The 23737-nt window shown below is 46.9% G+C and overlaps 1 protein-coding gene across 1 annotated transcript in view; it reads right to left on the bottom strand.

The window, feature by feature from the left end:
• The window catches only part of LOC143942248 (coagulation factor XIII B chain-like), an 80312-nt gene that overhangs the window by 31128 nt on the left and 25447 nt on the right, over positions 1–23737 (bottom strand). The window contains 4 exon segments of the mRNA XM_077463494.1: positions 2257–2460; positions 11527–11539; positions 14556–14992; positions 16388–16567. Coding sequence (XP_077319620.1) covers positions 2257–2460; positions 11527–11539; positions 14556–14992; positions 16388–16567 — 834 coding nt within the window.

The following is a 23737-nucleotide window of genomic DNA, read 5'->3' on the forward strand; positions in this document are numbered from 1 at the left end:
CAGCTATCTTCCATTCTATACATCTTTTAGGAGATCCCTAACAACTCCTCTTTTTAGGAAAGCTTATCCCATCTCTACCTAAAACCTGAACTTTTAATAGTTCTTTCAGCTCATTCCTCTCACAGGTATTATCTTTTGTACCACTTTCCCCTCTCTATTAGATTGTAAGCTCTCACGAGGAGAACCCTCCTTACCCTCTTATGGTATTATATTGTATTGTAACTGTACTGTCTCTATATTGTAAAGTGCTGTGCAAACTGTTGTTGTCTTTAAAAACCCTTATAATATTAATAATAAAAATCACTGCCTAACAAAATGTACAGCAGCCTGCATTCTAACTAGAGAATTTTAGAATGTGGGTAATGTGAAGGTACACTACATACACTATATTACCAAAAGTATTCAGACGCCTGCCTTTACACGCACATGGATTTTAATGGCATCCCAGTGTTAGTCTGTAGGGTTCAATATTGAGTTGGCCCACCCTTTACAGCTATAACAGCTTCAACTCTACTGGGAAGGCTGTCTGCAAGATTTAGGAGTGTGTCGATGGGGATGTTTGACCATTCTATCAGAAGCACATTTGTGAGGTCAGGCACAAATGTGGACAAGAAGGCCTGGCTCGCAGTTTCCGTTCTAATTCATCCCAAAGGTGTTCTATCGGGTTGAGGTCAGGACTTTGTGCAGGCTAGTCAATTTCCTCCACCCCAAACTCAATCATTCTTGTCTTTATGGACCTTGCTTTGTGCACTGGTGTGCAGTTACGTTGGAACAAGAAGGGGACATCCCCAAACTGCTCCCACAAAGTTGTTATCATTATATTGTTCAAAATGTCTTGGTATGCTGACTCCTTAAGAGTTCCCTTCACTGGAACTAAGGGGCCAAGACTAACCCCTAAGAAACAATCTCACACCATTATCCCCCCTCCACCAAATGATTAGGATCAGTGCACAAAGAAAGGTCCATAAAGACATGAATGAGCAAGTTTGGGGTGAAGGAACTTGACTGGCCTGCATAGAGTCCCGACCTCATCTTTGGGGTGAATTAGAGCGGAAACAGGCCTAATAACAGGTCGAAATCAGTGCATGACCTCACAAATGCGCTTCTGGAAGAATGGTCAAACATTCCCATAGATACACTCTTAAACCTTGTGGACAGCCTTCCCAGAAGAGTTGAAGCTTTTATAACTACAAAGGGTGGGCCAACTCAATTTTGAACCCTATGGACCAAGACTGAGATGTCATTAAAGAGGAAGTAAACCCTGATGAGTTTACTTCCTCTTTTTTTCCCTGCAAAGGTAAAGCATAATGGACTACTATGCATCGCATAGTAGCACATTATGTGTCACTTACCTGACACAGGAGCCAGCGAAGTCGCGCTGTCCCCTGTAGTCCGCCACATCCATCTTGCTTGTGGCGTCTCGCAGCTCTGCCGCTGTCATTCGGCGAAGCCGCGATGACGTCACTCCCGCGCTTGCGCACGGGAGTCGACAAATGCGGCAGCTCCATTTTTGGAACTGCCGCGTTCAGTGCGCCTGCGCGCCGCTGTCTACGGCGCATGCGCCGTAGACAGCGGTGCCCGTTTTCGGGCAAATATCTCCTAAACCATATAGGTTTAGGAGATATTGCTTGGACCTACAGGTAAGCCTTAATCTAGGCTTACCTGTAGGTCAAAGTGGTTTGTAAGGGTTTACAACCACTTTAAAGTTCATGTGCGTGTAAATGCGGGCGTGCCAAGACTTTTGGTAACATAGTGTATATACGACTCTGAAATGTAGGTTTTAATAAGCAAGTACCTGTTGTACATACTCTATTCAGTCAAAGGAATAGCTAGGGCCTTATGCACATGGGTTTATGAATTTATGCTGTCAGAAGGTGACAGAAAATATGCCTCTAAATGCCTAAATGTATATTTACATGCCTACGGTGTTTTGAAGTTTTTGAGCATAAGCTAATTCTATTGTACTCTATTCATGTACTCATTCGCTAGAATACATATATGCCCGTTTTCGTAAAAAAAAAGCAAAAATGTGTGCTTGGGACATTTTTTTGTGCCTCAGAAGGCATAAAAACCTCTACATGAGCACATTAACAAACAGGCAAGTGCATTTAGTGGTGGAAAAAAATCCCAAATGCCTCCGAGTGTTTTTTTTTTTGAGGCCTTAGACACGGTCTCTGCAATATAACAATTATACAGAGAAGGAATGTATTACATAGACAATCATAAAAAGTATTTAGTAGGCAATCTGGTACTCACCTTCCTTTAAGCATTTTGGGTATTTTAGCACACCATCAAAACACTGAATCCTCAGACTTTTTAAATCGGGAATGCCATATCCAGGTGCGCACTCAAATGTTATGCTATCAAGATGCTCAGAATACATTTCTTTAATTTTATCCTCTGCATATTTCAGCCTAATGTTGTTTTGTAACATACCAGTTGATTTCACAATACAAGACACTGCAATTGAGTAGAGAACACATACAATGAATATGTCAATATGTTAGAGTAGGGGTCTCCAAACCTTCTCAACAAAGGGGCAGTATACTGTCCTTTGGACTTTAGAGGGGCTGAAATGTGGCCATTGGTAATAGAAAAATGAATGCCCTATCTTTGGTATATCAATGGGAGAAATTGTGCCCCGACATTGGCATCATTGGGAGGAATTATGCCCCTTCTTTAGTGTCTCTGGGCCACATTGTTGGTGTCATCGGGAGAAATAATTGTACCCCATCATTGGCCCCTTTGTTGTTTCAGTAGATGAAATAATGTCCCCAGCGCTGGTTAAAAGCAAGCAAAGGGCTGCATCTGGGCCCTTGGACACAATTGGAGACCACTGTGCTACAGGATAGAATGAAGATGAAAGAAAATTCTTGAAAATGTACCAGCATACTGATAACTAATGTGAGACCAGAGGCCACCAAATCTAGACATGGAAGAACACATGCATTTACCCTAGGTACACATGTATGCGGCTACGTTTGATGCTTTTTTTCAGGCAAGTTTTGCGGTGTGTTTTGCTTTGTTTTTTATGTGTGTAGCACCCTCTACTTTTAGGTAGGTGCTTAGTGGTGTTTTTCATAGCGTAGGGCAGCCTTTCTCAAACTTTTCAACACAGAGGAATCCTTGAAATAGTTCCCCCGGTCTCGGGGAACCCCTGCTAAAAATTAGAAATCTACAACTCATAATACAATAGTGTGATGGACAGTGGGAAGAATGGTCCTTACACTTGTGGTCATTGGGAAGAATTACCTCCCTACAGATAGCTAAAAAGATCAGTGGTGTCAGTAGGAACTTGTCTGAGAGGCAGAAATTGTCCAATGCTGAAGGAACCCCTAGCAACCTTTGGAGGAACCCTAGTTGAGAATCACTGGCGTAGGGTGTAGAGACAGGTAAATTTGGCCAGGGCCATGTCTTTTTGCTGGGCCTGGTTGTGGATTCAGTGTTGGGAGTGTCAGGACAAAGGGGTGGGGGTGTGGGCGCCTACACTTGGGCTCAGAGATGCCTCCTCTGCGGGATGGTAGGTGTGCTAGACAGAAAGGATTGGCTGAGACCTGAGTGGCAGGAAACCCCATGTGAGAGAACTGACCAATTGTTAAATTGAGTGGTCACAGGAGGTCTCTCATAAAAGGGGGGGGGGGGGGGTCGCATGTCCTCAGGAGGTTCAAGGTTGGAGTTCGGGTTCAGGCTAAGGCCTGGGAGTTCAGAGATCCCGGAGCCGGATAGCCGGAGGTGATTCCAGGAATAGTGATGGACGAACTTCCGACGGGACGTTTCGCGAACGCGAAACGCGAACGGACACAAACGTTCGCGAAAACGACCGTTCGCCGCGGGCTCCATTGACTTCAATGGGAGGCGAATTTCGCAAACCTTTAGGTCGAATTTGCGGCCACGGGGTAATTATTAGGGGGTAGCACGTAGTCCCACCACCTGGACAATAGCATAATACATGTATGAGGTGAATTTGGGATCGATAACTACAAGCATTTTTTTTTTATTTGGGAAATTGTTCTGACAATTCAGGACTATGGAGCTAATGAAGGCAATGGAGGAGAGGGAAGGTCAGGGACCAGGGTAGGCAAACAAGAGGGTGCAGGAGATACAGAGCACTGACAGCAGCACCGTAATACAGAGCACTGACATCAGCACCGTGACATACAGCGCTGACAGCAGCTCCGTGACATACAGCGCTGACAGCAGCTCCGTGACATACAGCGCTGACAGCAGCTCCGTGACATACAGCGCTGACAGCAGCTCCGTGACATACAGCGCTGACAGCAGCTCCGTGACATACAGCGCTGACAGCAGCACCGTGACATACAGCGCTGACAGCAGCTCCGTGACATACAGCGCTGACAGCAGCTCCGTGACATACAGCGCTGACAGCAGCTCCGTGACATACAGCACTGACAGCAGCTCCGTGACATACAGCGCTGACAGCAGCTCCGTGACATACAGCGCTGACAGCAGCACCGTGACATACAGCGCTGACAGCAGCTCCGTGACATACAGCGCTGACAGCAGCTCCGTGACATACAGCGCTGACAGCAGCTCCGTGACATACAGCGCTGACAGCAGCTCCGTGACATACAGCGCTGACAGCAGCTCCGTGACATACAGCGCTGACAGCAGCTCCGTGACATACAGCGCTGACAGCAGCTCCGTGACATACAGCGCTGACAGCAGCTCCGTGACATACAGCGCTGACAGCAGCTCCGTGACATACAGCGCTGACAGCAGCTCCGTGACATACAGCGCTGACAGCAGCACCGTAAGCAGCCCCAGGAGGAAGTCAGCACAGCACAGGGATGGTGTGATCCCCTCATAATAAGAACCCCCAGGAGGAAGTCAGCACAGCACAGGGATGGTGGGAGCCCCTCATAATAAGAACACCCAGGAGGAAGTCAGCACAGCACAGGGATGGTGGGAACCCCTCATAATAAGCAGCCCCAGTAGAAATATGACACCGCTCAACCTCTTCAAAGAGGAGGGTAGGGGCATATAGTACGGTGTGCTTTTTTGGGTCAGGGAAGTGAGCCAAATGAATTAAGAAGGTCTGTGTGCTTGATTCCAAAAATTGTTTATAGACATATACATGGTCTACTGATCACATGTGTTGAATTCCTCCGAGATCCATGCCTCATTCATTTTTAGAAATGTGAGGTAGTTAACACTGTGGTGAGCTAGGCGAGTACGCTTATCGGTCACAATCCCCCCTGCTGCGCTGAACGTCCTTTCGGACAGGACACTGGATGAGGGGCAAGCCAACAGTTCGATTGCAAATTGGGCAAGCTCTGGCCAGAGGTCAAGCCTGCCCACCCAGTAGTCTAGGGGTTCATCACTCCTCAGAGCGTCCACATCGGCCGTTAACCCAATGTAGTCGGACACCTGACGGTCTAGGCGTTCCCTGATGCTGGATCCGGATGACACCTGTCGATGGGTCGGCTGAAAGAATGACCTCATATCCGAAGTCACCAACACATCTTCAAACCGGCCTCTTCTTGCAGGCGCTGTTGGATTGGTACCCGCAAATCCTTCTCTGGGAGTGGGAATTGCTCCTCTGCCAGCGCACGCAAAAGCAGAATGCAGCATTTCTCGAAGCAAGGCCTGGAAGTGCTGCATTCTGACAGCCCTCTGCGACGGCGGTAACATTTCCGCCATTTTGTGTTTGTACCGGGGGTCTAAGTACGTTGCCACCCAGTACTGGTCCTTGACCCTCATGCTTTTTATACGGGGGTCCCTATTAAAACACTGGAGCATGAAGGCCCCCATTTGCACTAAAGTGGAAGCGGTGTGGTGGCCTGGCTCCTGCTCATCATCCAGGATAATGTCGTCCTCTTCATTCTCCTCTCCCCATCCTCGCACAACAGGGATCCCAGAAAGGTTTAAAGCATGCTCTTCTTGCTCCTGCTCATCCGCCCCGGCACCATCCTCCTCTGACTCCTCATCAGACTCCTGTTGTTGACTTGTCTCAGATAGAGTAGCCCCCCCTGGGAATTCATCCAGCATTGCGACTTCCTCATCTTCCCGCTCCTGCTCCTCCACAGCCTGATCAATGACACGACGCAATGCACGCTCCAGAAAGAAGGCATAAGGTACCATGTCACTGATGGCGCCATGGCTGCGACTGACCAGTTTGGTGATCTCCTCAAATGGCCGCAGAAGTCTGCATGTGTCGCGCATGAGCAGCCACTGGCGCGGTGAAAAAAAACCCAGCTCCCCAGAACCGTTTCTTTCGCAGAGTTCATACAGGTAGACGTTAACTGCACGTTTCTGCTGGAGCAGCCTATCAAGCATATAGAAGGTTGAGTTCCATCGCGTCGGGCAATCGCAAATAAGACGTCTGACCGGCAGATGGTGTCGCCGCTGAATGTCAGCAAGGCGAGCCATGGCCGTGTAAGATCTTCTGAAATGGGCCGAGATTTTCCTTGCCTGCCGCAAGATGTCCTGGACCCCAGGGTATTTGACAAGGAATCGCTGCACGACCAAGTTTAAGACGTGTGCCATGCACGGCACGTGCGTGATTTTGCCCTGTTTCAATGCGCTAAGCAGATTGGCACCGTTGTCACACACCACTTTACCAACTGTCAAATTGAGCGGTGTTAGCCACTCATCTGCCTGTGAACGCAAAGCTGAAAGGAGTGCCGGGCCAGTGTGGCTCTTTGCTTCCAGGCACAACAGACGCAGCACGGCATGGCAACGTCTCACCTGGCATGTGGAATAGGTTCTGGGGAGCTTGGGCGGTGCAGTGGAAGAGACGCTAGCAGCGGAAAAGGAGGAGGCAGCTGAGGAGGAGAGGGAGGAGGATGGAGTAGGAGGAGGAGAAGAAGAGTCAGGCCTGCATGCAATCCGTGGCGGTAAAACCAAATCTACACGGGTGCCACGGGTTACATGCTTGACGGCCGTCAGAAGGTTCACCCAGTGGGCAGTAAAACTGATATACCTTCCCTGCCCGTGTTTGCTAGACCACGTGTCTGTGGTCAGATGTATCTTGGCACCGACACTGTGTGCCAGAGATACATTCACTTGCCGCTGAACATGGCCATATAGCTCTGGGATGCCCTTCTCTGAGAAATACTTCCTTCCTGGGACCTTCCATTGTGGTGTTCCAATGGCCACAAATTTGCGAAAGGCCTCCGAGTCCACCAGTTTATATGGCAGTAGTTGGCGGGCTATGAGTTCTGACAAGCCAGCCGCCAACCGTTGGGCAAGAGGGTTATCCGGCGTCATCATTTTTTTACGCTCAAACATTAGGCCCACGGAAGCCTGCCTTTTTGCAGAAAAATGTGAGCTTGGCGTGATGGAAGGTGGAGTGGAGGACAATTGTGAGGAGAGAGGAGAAGGAGAAGTAGAAGACGAGGCTGGACGGTGAGAGCCTGCAGTGTGGCTTTGTGTGTTCCGTTGCTCCCACTGGGCTCGGTGATGGCTGCTCATGTGCCTTCTTAAGGCGGTCGTCCCTAGGTGAGTATTGGGCTTACCGCGACTAACGCGTTGACTGCAAAGATTGCAGATGGCAACGCTATTGTCAGCAGCGGACACGTTAAAAAAAGCCCACACTGCGGAGCCATGTGCCGGTGTCCTGGGAGCGCCAGATGTGACCGTACATGGTCGATGACTCGCTCCTGATACATTTGCAGTCTGCTTTGTCCCTGCTGTGCAATGTAAGTCATTGCTGCTTCTCCTCCCTATCTGCTGGTCCATATCTCCCTCTGAACTCCCCTCCTCTTCCTCTCTTGTGGGCACCCACGTGACATCACTAGACACGTCATCATCAACGTCACCTTCCCCACCGCTATAAGTAGAGTAGGCAGCAACACCGGGGACCAACCTCCTCCTTGGGCTGATCTGGGTACTGGCGTCAGACTGCTGAGTAGCGCTTGTTGCTACCTCCTCTTCCTGATCCAATACCAAGAGTGGCTGCGCATCAGAAATGTCCTCTTGATATGGATCGGAAAATAATTCCAGTGACTCAAGCGGAAGGTATGTGGTGGTGGTGGTGGTGGTCGTGTTGTTGGTGGTAGTGTCTTTGGGGGTGCACATAGCAGAGAGTGAAGAAGAGGGTGCAGATCGAGAGGATGAGGAGGGTGCAGAAGAGTAAGGCTGAGCGAGCCACTCAACCAAGTCTGGTGCATCCTTTAAAGTAATTGAACGCACCTTCTGCAACTTCCCACTTTGGCTCAAGCCTGTTGCTCCTGCCCTACCCCTACCACCCCTGCGGAAGGGCCTGCCTCTTCCTCTGCATGTCATTTTTTAAATGACCCTGTGACAAAACTCTTAGTCCCTATACCGCTGAAGGACTGCTGCAGTATAGGTGAGCGGTCAGCAGTGGTGCACGTCAACCCTATCTATTGTGGACCGATAGCGGTCCTTACAGAACAGCAGACTGTACCGCACTCAAGCCTATGTACCGTAGCACCCTATACCAAGTTACCAGTCCTTATAAGAACTTTTGTGGACCAAGCAGGTTGTGTATTAGTGTTTAGCAGACTGTACGTCAGTCCCTATACCGCTGAAGGACTGCTGCAGTATAGGGCAGCGGTCAGCAGTGGTGCACGTCAACCCTATCTATTGTGGACCGATAGCGGTCCTTACAGAACAGCAGACTGTACCGCACTCAAGCCTATGTACCGTAGCACCCTATACCAAGTTACCAGTCCTTATAAGAACTTTTGTGGACCAAGCAGGTTGTGTATTAGTGTTTAGCAGACTGTACGTCAGTCCCTATACCGCTGAAGGACTGCTGCAGTATAGGGCAGCGGTCAGCAGTGGTGCACGTCAACCCTATCTATTGTGGACCGATAGCGGTCCTTACAGAACAGCAGACTGTACCGCACTCAAGCCTATGTACCGTAGCACCCTATACCAAGTTACCAGTCCTTATAAGAACTTTTGTGGACCAAGCAGGTTGTGTATTAGTGTTTAGCAGACTGTACGTCAGTCCCTATACCGCTGAAGGACTGCTGCAGTATAGGGCAGCGGTCAGCAGTGGTGCACGTCAACCCTATCTATTGTGGACCGATAGCGGTCCTTACAGAACAGCAGACTGTACCGCACTCAAGCCTATGTACCGTAGCACCCTATACCAAGTTACCAGTCCTTATAAGAACTTTTGTGGACCAAGCAGGTTGTGTATTAGTGTTTAGCAGACTGTACGTCAGTCCCTATACCGCTGAAGGACTGCTGCAGTATAGGGCAGCGGTCAGCAGTGGTGCACGTCAACCCTATCTATTGTGGACCGATAGCGGTCCTTACAGAACAGCAGACTGTACCGCACTCAAGCCTATGTACCGTAGCACCCTATACCAAGTTACCAGTCCTTATAAGAACTTTTGTGGAACAAGCAGGTTGTGTGTTAGTGATTAGCAGACTGTACGTCAGTCCCTATACCAATGAAGGACTGCTGCAGTATAGGGCAGCGGTCAGCAGTAGTGCACGGCAACCCTATGTATTGTGGACCGATAGCGGTCCTTACAGAACAGCAGACTGTAACGCACTCAGGCCTATGTACCGTAGCACCCTATACCAAGTTACCAGTCCTTATAAGAACTTTTGTGGACCAAGCAGGTTGTGTGTTAGTGATTAGCAGACTGTACGTCAGTCCCTATACCAATGAAGGACTGCTGCAGTATAGGGCAGCGGTCAGCAGTAGTGCACGGCAACCCTATGTATTGTGGACCGATAGCGGTCCTTACAGAACAGCAGACTGTACTGCACTCAGGCCTATGTACCGTAGCACCCTATACCAAGTTACCAGTCCTTATAAAAACTTTTGTGGACCAAGCAGGTTGTGTGTTAGTGTTTAGCAGACTGTGCGTCAGTCCCTATACCGCTGAAGGACTGCTGCAGTATAGGGCAGCGGTCAGCAGTAGTGCACGGCAACCCTATGTATTGTGGACCGATAGCGGTCCTTACAGAACAGCAGACTGTAACGCACTCAGGCCTATGTACCGTAGCACCCTATACCAAGTTACCAGTCCTTATAAGAACTTTTGTGGACCAAGCAGGTTGTGTGTTAGTGATTAGCAGACTGTACGTCAGTCCCTATACCAATGAAGGACTGCTGCAGTATAGGGCAGCGGTCAGCAGTAGTGCACGGCAACCCTATGTATTGTGGACCGATAGCGGTCCTTACAGAACAGCAGACTGTACTGCACTCAGGCCTATGTACCGTAGCACCCTATACCAAGTTACCAGTCCTTATAAGAACTTTTGTGGACCAAGCAGGTTGTGTGTTAGTGATTAGCAGACTGTACGTCAGTCCCTATACCAATGAAGGACTGCTGCAGTATAGGGCAGCGGTCAGCAGTAGTGCACGGCAACCCTATGTATTGTGGACCGATAGCGGTCCTTACAGAACAGCAGACTGTACTGCACTCAGGCCTATGTACCGTAGCACCCTATACCAAGTTACCAGTCCTTATAAGAACTTTTGTGGACCAAGCAGGTTGTGTATTAGTGTTTAGCAGACTGTGCGTCAGTCCCTATACCGCTGAAGGACTGCTGCAGTATAGGGCAGCGGTCAGCAGTAGTGCACGGCAACCCTATGTATTGTGGACCGATAGCGGTCCTTACAGAACAGCAGACTGTACCGCACCCAAGCCTATGTACCGTAGCACCCTAGACAGACCAAGTTACCAGTCCTGATAAAGAGCTTTGTGGAACAAGTGAGTTGTGAATGATTAGCAGACTGCAGCAGAAGGGCAGCAGTCAAGTATAATATTCTTTCTATATTTGGAAGAAAGAATATTATACGTGTACAAGCCTATTACCGTACCACTGATACCAGTCCTGAAAAGAACCTTTGTGGAACTAATAGTAACAGCAAGTCTTTAAAATTATCCTCACTGCCTGACACACTGCTTCCTGCCTGTCCCTATACAAATTGGCAAAAAAGAGTAGGCTGGAACGATTAGCTGGAACAGCTCTTTTGTGGACCTGATAGTAACAGCTAATGATGATGATGATGATGATGATGAAGAAAGACTAATCTGGCTGAGCTGTCCCTAAAATAGCAGCATACAGCGCTCTGTCCCTTTATCTAAACTGACAAAAGAAACTCAGGCTGCTGACCTAACACCTATACCAGTCCTGAAAAGAACTTTTGTGTACCAAATAGCTAGCGTTTTCTCTGTCCCTACTCCACACAGGATCCTTTCCCTACAGTGACAGAAGAAAGAATGTAAAATGGCCACCGGATCGGGTGTATTTATAGGTTAGGGGGAATGTCCAAGTGTCCATGAGCTGTCATGTCTCAATTGGTTGTCCTGTAACACATGATAAACGTGTCACGAAAGGTTAAAGTTCTTGTATACATTAAACACGTAAGTCCGCCGGGGCGAACGACGGAAAAAGGCGTTCGAACCCGCGGACGGCGAAAGTCGGAAATTCGCCGCGAAACGACCGCCGGGCGAACCGTTCGGCCATCACTATCCAGGAAGGCTGAAGAAGTCGGGCCCCTGGAGCAGGAGTCATCATGTAGCACTGGGGATGTACCGGACTGAACGGGAGGAGGAGGTCGGAACTAACAGGAGGAAGAAGACTGGGAAACAACCTTCTGTGAGTAGAGCATGGACTGTTGTTGGGAGAGTACAAAGGGAGCGCAAACCCAGTAGATCTATTCAGAAACTCTATGCTATCTATGAAGGAGGTTGGACACTGCAAGTCATGGGAATAGGCGGTGAGGCCTAGGACTTTGAGTTTCAACACCCACAGCATTATTCAGAGCAATACTCATCTGTCCATAGTGAGCGTGCGTTAGAGAAAGAGAGAGAAATGGAACCAGAGAAAGATTGCTGTAAGGGAATCTAATTAACAAAGCTACGGCTATGGTTTAATATCCCCTTTTATTTCCAAGTTGGTGTTTAACAGGGCAACACATATGCTTCATCGGACAGCCCTATAACTGTATTCCCAAATAAAGCAACCTGAAAAGTTCAGAGTGTGAAGTGCTGTGTCATGGAATTGCATGGGAGGATCGGAACCAGAGCAGGCTGGAAAAAGGTAAATGAACAAAATCAGCAGCCCCCATGGGGGTACCGCTACATGTGTTTTTGCATGCAGTTTTCATACATTTTGCATTTTACATTTTTTTTATTATCTTTAAACACACTGTATATATAGCTGGTTGCTAAGGAGGGGACTGGGAAGCCAGCTGCTGTATCCTTAACAACTGATGAATCATCAGCTGTCAGCTGGGTTCCTTTCTGACAGCTTAATCTAAAAATACAAAATTGCAAGAAAAAACTAAATCTGGAAAAAAAATGCGTGGGGTCCCCTCCCAAGGTCCATACCAGGACATAGCACCCCTCATGTCAAAATTTAAAAAAAAATCCATACCAGGCCTCATGCCCTCAACATGGGGGTGACAGGTGCATGTTGATGGGGACAAGGGCCTCTTCCCGACAACCTAGGCCGGTGGTTATTGGGGTCTGCGGAAGGGGGCTTATCAGAATCTAGATCCCGGTCCTCCCTATGTGAATGGGTATCATGTACATCGTACCCATTCACCGCAAAACGCAGTGAAATGTAAAAAAAAAAAAAAAAAAAAAAAAAAAAAAAAAAAGCAGGTTTTTGACAAGTCCTTTATTTAAAAAATCACTCCAAGCCATTTCTTCTGCTGCCATCTGCTCCTGGTGATGTCATCGGATGACCACACCCCATGGCTATATAAGAGATACCAGACAGCGGGCGACAACATGACGGAGGAAGACAGCCACAGAAGAAGAGCGGCATTTTTCTTTTTGGGTAACCATTGGAGAGAAAGAAGATAGCACTGGGAGAAGACGGAAGCGGGAGAACACAGCACTGGGAGAAGACGGAAGCGGGAGAAGACAGCACTGGGAGAAGACGGAGAAGACAGCACTGGGAGAAGACGGAAGCGGGAGAAGACAGCACTGGGAGAAGAAGAAAGCGGGAGAAGACAGCACTGGGAAAACACGGAAGCAGGAGAAGACAGCACTGGGAGAAGACGGAAGTGGGCGAAGACAGCACTTGGAGAAGACGTAAGCAGGAAAAGACAGCTCTGGGAGAACACGGAAGCAGGAGAAGACAGCACAGCGAGAACACGGAAGCAGGAGAAGACAGCACTGGGAGAACACGGAAGCGGGAGAAGACAGCAGCGGGAGAAGACAGCAGCGGGAGAAGACAGCAGCGGGAGAAGACGGCTATTTTTTAATGACGGACTAGTCAAAAACGGGCTCTTGTTTTTTTTTTAAATATTTCACTGCATTTTGGGGTGAATGAGTAAAGGTACGATGTACCCGCTACCCATTTACATGGGGGTGGGGGTGACCCATGCCCCCATGTTGAGGGTATGTGGCCTGGTATGGTTCAGGAAGGGGGGGCACTCATTCATCCCCTCCCTTTCCTGACCTGCTGGGCTGTATGCTCAGATAAGTGTCTGGTATGGATTTTGGGGGGACCCCAACCCATTTTCTAAAAAGATTTTGGCGTGGGGGGGCTTCCCTCCAAATCCATACGAGACCTGAAGGGCCTCGTATGGACCTGGAGTGGGGAGGGGGGGCCCACGCCATTTTTTTTCTGGTGCAATTCCATTGAAGTCTATTACATGCAAAATGCAGAAAAAAGTCCCTGACCCTTTTCAAAAACACACCGGCCGCAGAACGCATAGATGTGTACCATAGGAAACCATGTTAAATGGACTGCAAAATGCACAAAAAAAAAGGCATTGGTGTGAACCTAGGATTATACCATATCTTTTTTTTCAGCCTTTGGGCGATCGTAACTGGATTTACATGATACATCTATCTGAACACTTAGCATCTTACATGCTGGTAGCGTACAATGCAGTGCTTTTTTGGCAGAAGAGAAATACAATGTAACTTCTGCTAAGAAACAAAACAAAAATAAAAACGATACCTCCAACCATTTTTTGTGCGGTGGGCTTTAATGGATAGGTTCACCTTTTGTAACATGTTACATGTTACACCCATATTCAGGGTGTAACATGGAATATACAACAAATGCACCGGGTCCCACACCCCCCGAGTCCATTTTGACAGCTAGCTGGAGATCTCCCCCCGCTAGCTGTCATAAAGGAAAAAAAAAAGTTTTCCTCACACCAAGAGAAAAATGGTGACAGGGGAGAAAACTCCAGCTGATTGACAGCCTCAGTTCTGTTCCTGTGAGCTTTGTGAAGGGGGGTGTGTCTTTCTCCGTCCAATCAGCTCTCAGAGCTCTCCTCACTGGGCTCTGCAGAGTGGGACTTCAGCTCTCCCTTTTTTCTGAACTCTCAGACAAGCTTAAAATATTCAGCACTTTATATTGATGTAGAGAAGTGAAGACTGCAGATAAATAGATACAACTTATATGGGAGGATGTGTTTCATCTCGGTGTATCACCTAGAACAATCACTTCACTAGGTATATGGAAGGGTTTCCAATGATTTCAATTCTACTGTGAGTGAATCTGCATTTGGGTTAATCTGTATATGTGCAAGACCTTTAATGAGAAGAACGAGTGATGTTTAAAAGTCGAAAGAGAAATGCAAAAAGTCAGAAACAGATATTTGAGATTATTGTAAACTTACTTGTAACGATGCATTTTGGGTAATTTATGTGTCTTCTTTCACATTTGCCTTCCAGACTGTTCATTGGCACCATTCCTTCAGCACATTCAAATACAACTGGTTGTCCATTTTCAATCATGGTGCCTTTACTGGGGGGTGTCATCTCTAATCTGCAGTATAACATACATACAGAGTAGGAATGTATTATATAGACACTCATAATCTGAAGTATTTAGTAGGAAATCTGCTACATACCTTCCTTTAAGCATTTTGGGTATTTTAGCACACCATCCAAGCACTGAATCCTCAGACTTATGTCATCGGGAACGCCATATCCAGGTGTGCACTTGAATGTTAAGCTATCAAACTGCTCAGAGTATATTTCCTTCATTTTATCCTCTGGAAGTGCATATTTTAGCCTAATGTTGTTTTGTAACATATTAGTTGATCTCACAATACAAGGCGCTGTAATTGAGTAGAGAACACATACAATAAATAGGTCAATATGTTACAGCAGGGGTCTCCAAACCTTCTCAACAAAGGGGCAGTATACTGTCCTTTGGACTTTAGAGGGGCTGAAATGTGGCCATTGGGAATAATAGAAAAAAAATAATGCCCTATCTTTGGTATATCAATGGGAGAAATTGTGCCTCAACATTGGCATCATTGGAAGGAATTATGCCCCTTCATTAGTGTCACTGGGCCACATTCTTGGTGTCATTGGGAGAGATAATTGTGCCCCGTTGTTGGTATCAGTGGTTAAAATAATGTCCCAAGAGCCAGCTAAAAGCAAGCAAAGGGGTGCATCTGGGCCCTGGGGCACATTTTGGAGACCACTGTGCTACGGGATGGAATGAAGATGAAAGAAAATTCTTGAAAATGTGCTGGTAACTAATGTAAGACCAGAGGCCACCAAATCTAGACATGGAAGAAAACACGCATTTACCCTAGGTTCACATCTATGTGGCTACGCTTGACGCGTTTTTCAGGCACGTTTTGCTGTGCATTTTGCTTTTATAAACCCTTGTTTTTTATGTGGTTTTGCATACAATTTTCATACATTTTGTGTTTTATGTTTTTTTTCCTCTTTAAAACACACTGTATATCGCTGGTTGCTAAGGAGGGGGCCTGGAAGCTGGCCGCACATGCAGAAGGAGATTGTTTTTGAAGGGAGGAGATGTAGAAAGTGAGGATCAAGGAGGAATAGTGTGGACCTTGTCTCACTGAGGTGCTCCTGTGTGGGGCAGACTCGTGTTTGCTTGTACATGGGGTAGCCAAATGGTTGGTACTTTTATCATGGATGATACCAATCCATAAGAGGGCACGCCCCCTCTCTCCAGCCACCCCCTCTATGACCAATGAATAGATTCATGCATAACATGAATCTATCCATGGCCGCGGCTTGATGGGTGCCCAGTGCCTGAATTACAGCGGCGGGGGATGTTTTTGAAGCACCCGATTAGAGCCATATGCTGTAATAGGCTTCAAAATAGGTGAACTGTGAGCGTCATGCTTGGTGCTCGCAGTCCACCCACGTGTGTTAGAAAAGTGAATATTTCCTTTCCTAACCGCCTCTCCGACTACGACGGATTCGGACGTGATGACGTACGACCGGACTAGAATAAGGAAAGTTCATAGCCAGTAGCCAATAGCTGCCCTAGCGTTGGTTTTCGTCCATCGGACTAGCATACAGACAAACTGATTTTTCAACAGCAAAGGTCCGATGGAGCCCACACACGATCGAATTGTCCAACGGATTCGGTCCATAGGACCTTTGCTGTCGGAAAGTCCAGTCATGTGTACATGGCATTACAGTTGGGATTCTTTATTGTATATATCTTCTCAAAGTAATAAATATACCTCGACAAACTGGTTCTGCGTCCCATTCTCCATGCCTGCATGTTATCACCTTTCCTTCAAGGGTGTACCAGTTGGCACATTTATAGTTTACAATAGAACCAGATAGATACTGAAGATTTTTTACTCCTACGATCTCTCCATTCTGGACCGACGGTGGTGGACCACAGCTTTGCCCAAGTCCTTAAAAAAAAAAAAAAAACACAGATGGATTAAAGGCTTGCTATATGCATTATAATACGAATACGGGTTAATGATGATTAAGATAGTATTTTGTTTATTCATTTTATTTATTTATTTTAAATTACACATGCCTTTGTTTATATTTTTCTTGCAGTGAAAGCGACAGTAACAGGAGTTAGGAGAAACCATACTGTAGTACCCAACTGGGGTTGCTTACAATGGTCAGCTTTTACTAATGGGCAGCTCAGTGGCTTAGTGGTTAGCACGTCTGCCTAGCAGCACTGGGATGGTTAGTTTAACCACTTTCAGACCGGACCATTTTGCTGGCTTAAGACCAGACCACTTTTTGCGATTTGGCACTGCGTCGCTTTAACTGACAATTGCGCGGTCATGCGACATGACTCCCAAACAATATTGACGTCCTTTTTTCCCCATAAATAGATGTTTCTTTTGGTGGTATTTGATCACCCCTGCGGTTTTTATTTTTTGCGCTATAAACAAAAATAGAGAGACAATTTTGAAAAAAAACTCCTTATTTTTTACTTTTTGTTATAATAAATATCCCCCAAAAATATATAAAAAAACATTTTTTTCCCTCAGTTTAGGCCGATACGTATTCTTCTACATATATGGTTTGCGCAAAAGTTATAGCGTTTACAAAATAGGGGATAGTTTTATGGCATTTTTATTAATAATAATTTTTTTTTTTTACTAGTAATGGCGGCGATCTGCGGTTTTTATTGTGACTGCAACATTATGGCGGACACATCAGACATTTTTGACACATTTTTGGGACCATTGTCATTTATACAGCAATCAGTGCTATACAAATGCAGTGATTCCTGTGTAAATGACACTGGCAGTGAAGGGGTTAACCAGGGGATGGCAATGTAGGGGTTAAGTGTTCCTAGGGGTGTGTTACTAACTGTGGGGGACTGGGCTTTGTATTAGTGAACACTGATCTCTGCTCCAATCACATGGAGCAGAGATCAGCGTCACTTGTTGCTAGGCAGAACGGGGAGATGCTGTTTACAACGGCTTCTCCCCGTTCAGCCACCCTGTGAGATGATCGCCGGTATGCCCACGGCGATCGAGTCCGCGGGACCCGCAACCTGGACTCACGATTTCCCGACCGGCAGGCGTGTGTGCTGCTGGTGGCGCGCACACAATGGCGGCATATAAAAATGGATGTACCTGTACGCCAATATGCCTGCCCGTGCCATTCTGCTGACGTACATCGCCGTGCGCCAGTCGGGAAGCGGTTAAATCGCAACCACGGCACTACCTGCCTGGAGTCTCCATGCTCTCCCTGTGCCTGCCTGGGTTTCCTCCCCCGCGCCATGCTAGGTTAATTGGCCCTAATATACAGTTACCGGCCACTTTATTAGGTGCACCTGTTCAATTGCTTGGTAACACAAGTTGTTAATCAGCCAATCACATGACAAAAACTCAATGCATTTAGGCATCTAGACGTGGTGAAGATGACTTGTTGAAGTTCAAACTGAGCATCAGAATGGGGAAGAAAGGGGATTTAAGTGATTTTGAACGTGGCATGGTTATTAGTGCCAGATGGGTTGGGCTGAGTATTTCTGAAACAGCTGATCTACTGTGATTTCCACACAACCATCCCTAGGATTTACAGAGAAAGGTTCGAAAAAAAAAAAAATATCCAGTGAGCGGCAGTTGTGTGGATGAAAATGCCTTGTGGATGTCAGAGGAGAATGGGCAGACTGGTTGGAGATGATAGAAAGGCAACATTAACTCAAATAACCACTTGCTACAACCAAGGTAGGCAGAATACCATCTCTGAACACACAACACATCCAACCTTAAAGCAGATGGGCTACAGCGGCAAAACCGGGTGCCATTTCTGTCAGCTAAGAACAGGAAACTGAGGCTACAATTCGCACAGGCTCACCAAAATTGGACAATAGAAGATTGAAAAAATGTTGCCTGGTGTGATAAGTCTCGATTTCAGCTGCGGTATTCAGATGATAGGGTCAGAATTTGGAGTAAAGAACATGAAAGTATGGATCCATCCTGTCTTGTATCACCGGTTCAGGCTGGTGGTGGTGGTGTAATGGCGTGGGGGATATTTTCTTGCCACACTTTGGATCCCTTAGTACCAACTGAGCATTCTTTAAATGCCACGGCCTACCTGAGTATTGTTGCAGACCATGTCCATTCCTTTATGACTACAGTGTACCCATCTTCTGATGGCTCCTTCGAGCAGGATAATGCATCATGTCACAAAGCTCCACTCATCTCACCACTGGACAATGAGGTCCCTGTACTCCAATGAACTCCACACTCACCAGATCTCATCCAATGTCCTCCACACTCACCAGATCTCATCCAATAAAGTACCTTTGGGATGTGGTGGAACGGGAGATTCTCATCATGGATGTCCAACTGACAAATCTACAGCAACTCGGTGATGCTTTCATGTCACTATGGAGAAAAATCTCTGAGTAATGTTTCCAACACCTTGTTGTATCTATGCCACCAAGAATGAAGGCAGTTCTGAAGGCAAAAGGGATCCAACCCGGTACTAGCAAGTTGTGCCTAATAAAGTGGCCGAGAAGTTTATATACAAAAAGCACTGTGTAAATTGACAGCGCTATATAAGTATTGATAATAAAGAGTACCTCCACTCTGGATGAAGCAGCATAGGGGCACCTTTGGACTGCAGCAGATTTAAAATTGAAGCCAAACTCCAGATCACACTGCAGTTACAGCAAACAGTTTTTTTTACTTTTGGAATAAAGGTTTTACTAAAATAAAATAAAATAAAAAAGCTGGCATATAAGCATATGAGAAGGAAGAGAGCCAAGAGAGACGCTTCTCTCATGCACAGCCCTGGATCAAGATGGGGTCCAGGCAGGGGTGTTGCTACAGTAGGTCTACAAAAGATCTGGTGCTAGAGCCCATAGTAGCAATTTTTTTTTTTTTTAGATCCAAAGAAAAGTTTATTTAGTTCAACATGAACAAACATAGCCAGGCTTCAACAATTCACAGTTACATTACACGGTCAGTACATTTGCATTACATAATCACTGTAAAATCGTCTTAGATGAGACAAACCCCACTCTCCTCTCACTTTTTATTTCCCGACCCCATGTTTCTAGATGGCTAATATTCCGTATAAGTTCACTCAACCGGCATTCCCTCCCAGTAGCCTGCCCATGACCAGATCGACCGGGACCAGCCCCGGTACATCCAGCCACGGACCCCAAAGCTTCTCAAACCTCCGGGAGCAACCCCTGTGTTGATATAGCATTTTCTCCATTCTAATCATATTCCCAACTGCGGAAATCCACTCCTTAACAGTGGGCGGATCCTCCGAAATCCAATGAAGCATTATCATCTTTCGTGCTAACTGTAAGATTCTAATAACAGCTATTCTGACACCCTCCTCCCATTCAAAGACTTCCAAAATATTTAACAGGCATTGTTTGGGGTCGGTGGGCATAGAGATCGAAAACACCCTATTTATGGTGTCCACCACACCACCCCAATAGGAGTGAAGCTTCGGGCACCTCCACAAAAGGTGGATCAAGTCTCCGTGATCCCTCTTGCACCTAGTACATGTCGGGGTAGGCCTAAGACCCATTTTATGCATTTTATGTGGGGTATAATAAATCCTTAAAATAAGACTCTGCAGGAGCATATTGTAACATTGAGAAATAAAACCTTTAGTAGTGGCTGCCCTCAGTATTAAATTAAACACCGGCATTGGCGAAGAAACCCACTCAGAGTCTCTACTCTGCGCCTTCACCGCGTGCCTCAATTGCATATAGTAAAACCTCATACTGGACGGCAAGCCAAATCTGTCCCGCAGAGTCTCAAAAGGCTGTAGGATCCCATTTTGGAAGATCTCCCGAATATATACCACTCCATACATCTTCCACAATGTCCCATGTTGTAGCTGTGCTATCTCAGGATATGTTGCATTGGACCATATTGGGCTAAACTCTGTGTACCCCGTCACTCCCTGCAAGTATCTACTTTTGTTCCAAATTTTCTGTATGAGATTGTAGGTCGGGTATTTCTTATTTGGTTTCGCAAAAGCTAGGGCCTCAAGTGCCGCAGGCACTGAGGCTCATTTTACTGTGTGCAGCATCACCGCCTCTGAAGAACTACGGGCATGACCTGGCCTATCTGCTACCCCCTCCATAGTCCCTATGAGGTGTTGGAGTTGCGCCGCCAGATAATATAACCATGGGTTCGGCAGGGCAAGCCCACCCTCATCCTTAGGGCGTTGTAAGTACTCAAGTTTAATCCTGGGGGGACAAGTTTTCCGAATTAGCAAGCGGAAAAGGGAGTTCACAATTCTAAACGTTTTCAGTGGGACCACTAACGGAGAGTTGTGGAGTACATATAGTAGCTGGGGCATCAGTATCATCTTAATCAAGTTCACCCTGCCCGCTACCGACAGGCAGAGTGAGTTCCACGTCCTAATCCAGTCTCTAAATTTCTGCAGCAGTGGGGAGATGTTCAACACCCCATAATCCCGCACCATGGGTGAGACCTGGACTCCCAAATACTTAAAGGATGTAACCAAGGGTATGGAGCTATCAGCGGGTGGCTCACCATTTTCCTTCAGAAGCATCAGGGAGGACTTTGTCCTGGTAATCCGGAGCCGGGAATACACCCCGAATTCCGATATGGTTGACATGGCCACTCGGAGGGAACCTGTAACGTCACCCAGCAGAATCATAGTGTCATCCGCATAGAGCATCAGTTTCTCATGCACGTCTCCATATCGGAAGCCGGTAATATCCGGGTGGTCTCTAATTGCAATGGCCAAAGGCTCAATAGCCAGAGCGAAGAGCAGAGGAGACAGCGGGCATCCCTGCCTCGTGCCCCAGCCCAACGCGAAGGTATGAGATACTCTCCCCGCCTCCCTAATTGCTGCCTGTGGGTGACAGTAGAGCAGTCGGACCCAGGAAACATATGTCTCCCCAAACCCAAACCTTCGAAGAACCCCCCATAAATATTCCCATTCGATGCTATCGAAAGCCTTCATAGCATCCAATGAGAGCAAGGCCCTCTGTCCCATGTTATCCGCCTGAGACTGAATATTCAGATATAATCTCCGGAGGTTTACCGCCGTGGATTTATTCGGCATAAACCCAGCTTGGTCCGGGTGTATTATAGTTGCAATGACCTTATTTAGTCTAAGTGCAAGGACTTTAGACAACAGCTTAACATCACTCTGCAACAAGGAGATGGGCCTGTACGATCACGGATCGAGAGAATCTTTCCCTGGTTTTAAAATAAGAACAATATTTGCCGTGGACATCGAGGGGGGCAAGGTTCCCCGTTCCTTAGCCGCCACAAATACCTCTAGCAGCCTAGGAAGAAGGATTCCTGCGTAATGTTTGTATATTTCTATAGGAAGTCCGTCCGATCCAGGGGCCTTACAGTTAGGGAACTCCGCTAATGCTGTCTGCAACTCCTCCACTGTAAGTGGGGCATCCAGTACCTGTCTGTGCTCCTCAGTAAATTGCGGAAAGTTAATGCCCTGTAGGTACCCCATAAGTTCCTCTATGGTATACTTCCCGGTTGGTAGGTATAGTCTCTCGTAAAACCCTGCCAGTTCCTGCAAAATCTTGTCAGGGGAGCTCACTATTCGTCCCTCCGGTGTTCTAATTGCCCCAATAACAGGGGATCTTTGCTGTGAGTTAGCTATTTTAGTTAACAGGAGACCCGTAACTTCCCCCTCCTCAAAGAATGTTACCTTTGAAAAGAACCTTTTCCTCTCTGCTGTGGAGGACAGCAGTCGCTCATAAGCGGACTGAGCCGACTGCCATGCCTCCTTGGCAGCGTCATTGGGGTCCCGAACATATCGCTCCTCCAGGTCCTGTACCATTCTCTCCAGAGCATCCCGCTGCCCCACAGACTGTCTTTTAACCTTTGTAATTTCTGCGATTAATAGCCCCCTTACGTAAGCTTTAAAGACCTCCCATTGAGTCAAGGGGGAGTCTGCAAACTCCCGCCTCTCCAAGAATTCCTGCATGCTCCCCTCCAGCTCAGTAGGCAACAGAAATAGTTTCAACCAGAAGGCATTAAATTTCCAGGGTGCCCTCGGCAACCCCGACAGCGGAGAGCCACAATCAAGCTAAGCACCAAGTGGGAGTGGTCAGATACGCTGCATGGTTTATATATCATCTCCGAGATGGAGGGGATCATGGCAGTGTTGCCCACTGCTAGGTCAATCCTAGAGAGTGTGCCATGCGTTTTGGAGAAACAGGAAAACTTCCTCTCCAAAGGGTTTCTGTGTCTCCACATGTCTATCCACCCCACCTCGTTAAAGAACTTCAGCAATGGAGACTCCCTCCACGAGGCAGGCCCCCCCAAACTAGGGTGCCTGTCCATCGAGGGGCTCTGCCAGCAATTAAAATCACCAACTATCAACACCGGGAGGTCCGGCCACCCCGCCAAATAGGTCAGCAGAGTCCGGAGCACCCCCACTGTAAACGGGGGAGGAATATATATGCATGCCAAGATACAGTGTAACAACCCAATACGACAGTGTAGGAAAATATACCGTCCCTCAGAATCTATGCATGTGTCAAACTCCTGAAAATCAATGGCATTGTGCACTAACACACTCACCCCCCTAGAAAAGGAGGTGTGTGTGGAATGGTATACCTTCCCCGCCCAAGAGTACTGCAAACATCTTTGAGTTTCCGGAGTCAAATGTGTTTCTTGGAAACACAAAATAGCTGGGTGAAACTTTTTCAAGCACGTGGAAATCATCATGCTTTTAAGCGGGGAGCTAAGCCCCCTAACATTCCAAGACACCACATAGATTTCAGCCATTTGCATTCATATAAACAAGTAACTGCAGGGTGTATCTAAGCAAATAAAAGCCATTTAAGTTGGAAGTAAAGTGTGACAAAATCCAGGGAAAGGGGGAGCCGGGCCAAGCCAGGACCGACCAGGCCTGGCCCCAGCCCACCATATTGGGAATGGGTCCCTGTTCAGGGGTCTCAAGTTCCCATAGTAGCAAATTAAAGAAAGTCATACCCTTGGGCTGGCATACACATGTATATAATATATGTATGTTTGTGTATATGTGTATATGTATGTATATATATATATATGTATATATATATATATATATATATATATATATATATATATATATATATATATATATAT

The sequence above is a fragment of the Lithobates pipiens genome, unplaced genomic scaffold (assembly GCF_037356315.1).
Source record: "Lithobates pipiens isolate NorthernLeopardFrog02 unplaced genomic scaffold, aLitPip1_a1.2 Scaffold_30, whole genome shotgun sequence".
Classification (NCBI taxonomy): Eukaryota; Metazoa; Chordata; class Amphibia; order Anura; family Ranidae; genus Lithobates; species Lithobates pipiens.